We start from the raw sequence: 6,716 nt of genomic DNA, 5'->3' as shown, positions 1-6,716 counted from the left end.
ATTATTTTGCTTCAGATGTCTCTGAAAAACAGCAAAATATCAGACTGAAACAGCAAACCATTTTTCTGAGCTTTAAAAATTATATGAGGAATGCAGATGAATGAGCTCTTGAGTCAAATTAATGACTGTGAATTAGGGCTTGCTTGAGCCATAAAATGGTTTGTCAGCACAATTATACCAGTAATCCCAAGACTACACAAAATTAAAGCTAATATATGACTCTGTGTCCTGGTTTTATCAGTATTCTGTATCGTAACATCACGCAACAGACTGTTGGGTGAGGAGAGACAGTGCACTGTGGAGCTGTGTTTACCGTTTATCTCTAGCAGTCTCATGTGAATTCTGATTCTCCAAGGCAAAGATGCACTGGGATGCACTGCATTTTCCAGGAGCCTCCAGCTGATTTCTGATTCTGGGTGATGGTCTTTTTGAGGAAGTGAGCCATAAAAGGCCTGCTGATAAAGACTCAGACTGACCCTCTCTCTCAACCGTTTTTATTTTTGGTTCATTTTGATTTATTACTCTTTATTATTCTGTATTATCTCACATTCCTGTTAATAAATTATTTTCTCCTATCTCTATCTCTTTTTTTTTCCTCTTCCTTTCCAACCCCTTTCTCCTGAGGGGAGGGAAGGGTGTTGCATGATTAACTCTTTAAACCACTGCACTCTGATACATCTATTCCAGCAACTTTGTCTAAGTATGTGAAACTCAAACCAGTAAACTTTTCTTTTACCAGCACAGCTTATGCAATTTAGGGAAATACTTGACCTGTACAGGCAAAAGAGCTCATTTAGTCCATATAAGGTGCAACTCCACCAAAGAATTCTCCTACTGTATCTCCTACTGTATCTCCATCATTACTGTACCCATGATGTTGCTGGTCTGAGAAATTGAGGAGAAGACACATCATCCTCATAGTGATACTCCCAGAAGTATCCCACACTGCTCTAGTGTTGGATAACAGAGTTGAAAGCCTGAAGGGAAGTTGTTTAGCACTTAATTAATCATAGAATCACAGAATCAAAGAGTGATCAGAATTGGAAGGAATTCTTAAGTCCCCTACCACAGGCAGGGACATATTCCACAAGACCAAGTTGACCAAAGCCACATCCAATCTGTTCTTGAACACCTCCATGGATGGGACATCCACAACTTATCTGGACAACCTGTGCCAGTGTCTCACCATCCTGCTGATAAAATTTAACAACAATATGCCAATGGGCCCAGAAAGTGGCAAGCAATGCCCATGCACATTGGATGAACAGGTCTCAGAGCAACAAACACCCTGTTTGCTATCTGCCAGCCTTTCCTCCAGTAATCACAGTTGATTATTCCCAGGATAAAAGGCTTTAATTTGCACATTAAGGAAAAGTGAAAGCACTAGACAGTAGAAAAATTACCAAACAATGAAAATTGACAGAGTAGGATATGCCCCCAAATCAGTATTGAAAACTACTTAAAATAGGAAGACTTTCAGAAGTGGTGAGAACATACAACTACAGTTACAGATTTGACTTCCTATCTCCAACGTCCCCAAGTCTGGAAAGTTTGCCTCAACCCAGGGATACTAGAAAAGGAACAGGTAGTTGGAGGGACAGTGGTGTGAAAGGCACAGAGAAACGTCTTAGGAAAACAGCATTTAATTACATAATATGCATTTAATAAGTACATGATTAATGGAGGCGTGGTGTGGTCAGGAATGTTGGTTTTCATTTGTAGCACTGTCTTCAACTTGCCTTCTTCATGCAGAAACCTACCTCTCAGTATAACCAAAGTAAAAAGTTCAACCTCAATCTCTCAGATACAATTTCTTTTTTTTAAAAAAGCACAAATTTAAAACAATAATAATAATTATAGTAATAATAATAATAATAAATTTGTTCAAACAAAGCCACCTAAAATGTTTAGTTTATGGCAGGAAGAAAACAAAGATTGTTTATCCTCTGCAGCATTTTCCTTCTCTTTTCTACTTTTTGTTCCCCACCGAATAAATGCCCAGACTTAGTCAACTGCAGTCATTCCTGTAGCAGCACTCATGTGAAGTTCAAATCCAGAAGGCAACATCCTGAAACAGTTAATGGCTGTTGTTGTTACAGCAAGCTAAGGCATGTGTAGTCAAGTCCCTTGCTTGATTGCTTACTGTTCTGGAGTGATGAGGTCGTGTTAACATCATTGACCCCCTGGGCACATTTATTCTATCAAAATTAACATAGCAATGACCCGAGGCAAATCTCCTTCTTTCTTACTGCCTCTTGCTTTGAGTGAGGGCTAGCTATTACTAGAGCCATTCTAGCACACTTTGGCCTTTACTGTAGAAGGATTTTTTTTCTGGCATTGATGAAAAACTGCAAATAATGAATACTGGTTTTCTCATAGCGTGCCTGACTACTGAGGATTGCTTTTGTATTTCTTTAAAATTCTTTTTCCTAATAATTATTTTCTGCCACAGTTTGAATCAATGGATTTCATTTTGATAGCTCATATATAACAAAAATATTAAAGGAGTGTACTAATGAACAGCATAAATGCCCTGTAAAAGGGTGGGATCAGGGTTGGAAATTGTTGACTGCAGAGTTCCTTAAGCAGAACTGACAATCTCACATGTTAGGCATTTGACAGAGGTGCAAGATATGCATTATTTTCCTGTAAGTAAACTTAAAATTTATTTGGTTATTTTTAATACCTCCTTTAAGCAGCGATGTAGCATACATGCTCAAAAACTGACTTTTAAGCTCCATAAATCACTTTACTTGGAAAGTTTTATATGGCATTTTCCCACATTAATAGTTAATATCATATGCCTACATCAAATCCACATTTCTTAAAATGCTCACAAGTGCGAATGTGGAAGTTAGATAGAAATTATAAATGCTAGTTTGTGAAGCAGACTACTTTGCTTCATTTTTCAATTATTCCTGTAACTTCTGAGCTTCTGAGGCTGTGAGCAGAAGAATAGCTGGTCATGTGGATACCATAATTGCACTGGAAGGCATGAAAATTACTGGGTAAATTACAAGAAGCTACAACATACTTCTGCCACTGCATAAGGAGAGGTTGGACATCTCATGGATGTGCTCCCACCTACTGAGGCCTGTCTTCCAAAGGCTGCCAAAGCTGAAATACAATAAATTAGTAGAAACACAAATAATTTTCTCAAAGCTTTTTAAGAGACAGATCTTATTGGCTAGAAAGTGCCCACTTCTAAAAAGGGGACAAAGATTGCAGTTACACCAAACTGATACAAATCAGAAAAATTAGGCAAGCTTTCAGATACAAAGCTTTTCTCTCTGTGTTTCCACGTATTTTTGTATTGTTAGTCTAATTAAGGTTTTAGCTCCACGTATGCACTTATATTACCAGAACAACTAGAGGTATCACTTTGACAAAGGTGGCATCACTAAGAGCAACACTGGGTCACAAGTAGTTGTGTCTAACTCAGGTGTGCCTTTCCCACATTCTTCACAGAACATATGCGACAATCAGTGATGGTAGTTCCCAGAGAAAACTTTTTCTCATGTTGAAGGATAGTGGTTACTGGAAAACATGAAAATCACTCTGACAACATTTGTTTGCATCAATATGTGATGATAGACTACAACCACACACTTTCTTCAGAGGCTATCCCTATTTGGAATTGTAGAATCATTTGACTTGGAAGGGACATTTAAAGGTCTCCCTGCAAAGTACAGGGACACCTACAGCAAGATCAGGGTGCTCAGAGCCCAGTCCAGTCTTACTCCAGGGGCAGAGCATCCACCACATCCCTGGTTTCAATGCGTTACTACCCTTACTGTATATGTATTTTTTAACTTATATTCAGTATAAATCTCCCCTCTTTTAGTTTGAAACCATTTCCCCTTGTCCTATCACAACAGACCCTGCTAAAGAGTCTAACCCCTTCTTTTTTACAGCACCCCTTTTGATACTGAAAGGCAATTTTCAGGTCTTTCCAGAGCCTTTTCTTCTCCTGGCCGAACAGCCCCAGCTCTTTCAGCCTGTCCTTGTAGGAGAGTTGTTCCATCCCTTGGATCATTTTTGTGGCACTCCTCTGGACGCACTCCAACAGATCTGTGTCTCTCCTGTACTGAGGACTCCACATCTGGATGCAGTACTCCAGGCAAGGTCTCACCAGAGCAGAGCAGAGAGACAGGATCACCTCCCTCATTCTGCTGACCATGCTTCTGATGCAGCCCAGGATACAACTGGCAAAATGTGCCGTCTTGAAATGCTTTCCTTATGTATTCAACTATGTTTTCATCCACGTACTCATAGTCGTGCTCTTCTTTCTGTTCCTTTTCACCTTCACACTTTCCAAGTGTCTTATTTGCTAGACCTGAGAAATCAACAGATAATAATTGTAAGGAAACTGAAGGCTCTGCACTTGCCCAGAAAAAAATGTACAATTCATACAGACAACCACAAAAGTCAAAAACAAAGGAAAAAATATTCTCTTCTCTTTTCTGATATTCACAGAGATCTTAAATGACTTGTACGCATTTCTGAACATCATCTGTAGCAGATCAAGAATGAAATCCAGCTGAGCATTTTATAAAATAGTCTTCACTTTTTAAGAATTCCTCTTTCAATTTTTGAGCAATGCTTGTACCTAACGGTCTATGAACGGACCAGATAATCAAAGAATTATTGAATCAGCAATGTTAGAAAAGACCTCCAAGATCATCTAGTCCAACCATCCACCTACGAGCAGTATTTCCCGCTAAACCATGATCCTCAGTATAACATCTAAACATTTCTTAACCTGTTGTCTACTCCCTGGCGGTTGTCCACGGACCATTCAAAGGTTTAATAAAATGCTTTAGAAGTGTGATCACTGAGAGTGTAAAAGCAGAATTAAACTGTTAAGAGATGAGCAATTCATGTGCATCATGCAAAACCTACAATCCCCATTGCAGATTTGCTCCTATGTTCTTTGCCTGAAAAGATGAAAATGTAGCTAGGAAAATGTGATGGCTTTTCAGGACTTCCTGAAGCCAAAATCCCGTTTTCTCTTATTCAGAATGTAATACAATAAACAGAGATGAAAGCTGGAGAATGGTATGAAGTTTAGGTGAAAAGCCTTGAAGTTCATTTCTTTGTGTCCACGTAGACCAACCTTCAGCCATACTGACCTTTCAAAAAGAGGTGGGTTTCTCCCACTAGTGCAAAGACCCTCACACGAGGCCTCTTAGCAGCTCCAGAGTGGGGTGGGCTCTGCTCTAATTCCTTGCATGGCAAGAGCTTGATGTTACTCTTCTCATGTGTGAGCTATAGCCTGCTGCCAAAACACCCAGTGGTCTCCTGCCTTGCCCATGTATTCCTATTGCACTCCTCCAAGGAGTAGTGCCCCACATTTTCCCTCTGGAGCCACCATGTTTTTTGTCACTTGCAGGAGTGGGAAAGAGATGTACAACAGCAAGACAGGAGCAGCAGGAGTGGGAAAGAAATGTACAGCAGCAAGACAGGAACAGCTCAGGTTTGTCACAATGCCCCATGTTTAATGGAGTTGAGAAGGCATTGTGTTTCAAAAGTAAATCTCATATGAAATGGTAAAACAGTGTGAAATACTGCTTTGGGAACAGATGTTTCTGTTTGATTAATTTACTGCAGCGTAACTAGAAACAACTTGCAAATATGTACAAACCCTCACAGCCTATTTGATCTCTCTGCAAGGCCATGCTTATCGAATACATCCTTCCTTATGGCACTGAGCTTCTCAAACAAAAATTCTCCCAAGCTTATTCTTGGGACTACTGTGTTCCCCTTTTCCAAGAAACCAGATGTATAGTTGCTCTTATCAGTTTGTTCTAAGATTCTCCATGGCTGAGGTGCCTCTTCCTGAGAAATGGACAGGACTCATTTTTTTTCTGAAGTTCTGATTCACTCCTTTATAGAAATTTTAAGGCCAGAAATAACCATCACATTTATCAAGGAACTGTCTACCTGAACCAGGACACAACTTATCATGGACAGATTTGCCTTCAAGTACCCCTGCTTCTTTGCAGGAATGACTAAATGCAATATATTTCCAGATCTAAACATCAAAAGGGAAAGAAATCCACCCTATGATGAGAAATTCAATGGAGATCTTACAGCACTCACACAAGTAGCCACTATCCTCTTAACAAACATTTCCAGGTCTGTGGTTCATTTTCAGGTTGGCTGTGTTTGTCATCAGTAAAAGTAAACTAATGAATAAAATGGGCACTGAATGAATAAGCTAATCCTTGTGATTCAGCAAGGAAAATATTATTTGTGCAGTTAGACTTGCTAATACAGATATAAAATACAGGTTGCACATAGATAGCATAGCTAGACTTTCTTCTTTCCCAAACACAGAAAAACAAAATGATATACTTCTAAGCAAGACAGCTCAAGGAGAAAAGGAAATTAATGTCATCAGGCTAGAGTAAATCAAAGTTGTCTCCAGTCTAAAACAAATGTAGGATGCATTCTGAAATGTATATGTTTACACTTCAGTAAAGCATTAAGCAATGAATGGGACAAGCTGAATGATCCCAAGGGGATTTTGAACAGTGAAATCAATGCAATTTTTTTCCTACTTGAAAAAAATCCATCTATCCATCCATCTGCCAATCTCTACAGTACTTTTTAAAGTTTTTCCTTGCCAATTTCAGTCAAATTTGAAAAGGGGGAAGAAGTCATAGCGTGGTTATAAAAGAGAAAGTTGAATTAGTTCCTCTGTTGAAAGAGAG

The 6,716-nt window shown here is 39.1% G+C and overlaps 1 protein-coding gene across 5 annotated transcripts in view; it reads right to left on the bottom strand.

The window, feature by feature from the left end:
* Positions 1–1,331: 1,331 nt before the first annotated feature.
* THEMIS (thymocyte selection associated) overlaps positions 1,332–6,716 on the bottom strand; it is a 78,019-nt gene continuing 72,634 nt past the window's right edge. For all 5 annotated transcript variants that reach the window (XM_085217337.1, XM_085217340.1, XM_085217339.1 and 2 more), the window contains one exon: positions 1,332–4,336. In XM_085217337.1, the coding sequence (XP_085073463.1) occupies positions 3,909–4,336 (428 nt within the window). In that variant the 3' untranslated portion in view covers positions 1,332–3,908. The remainder of the gene's footprint in view (positions 4,337–6,716) is intronic.

The sequence above is a fragment of the Meleagris gallopavo genome, chromosome 2 (assembly GCF_905368555.1).
Source record: "Meleagris gallopavo chromosome 2, MGAL_WU_HG_1.1, whole genome shotgun sequence".
Taxonomy (NCBI): Eukaryota; Metazoa; Chordata; class Aves; order Galliformes; family Phasianidae; genus Meleagris; species Meleagris gallopavo.
Note: the sequence above shows the minus strand (reverse complement) of the source record. Positions and strands in the feature narration are given on the sequence as shown.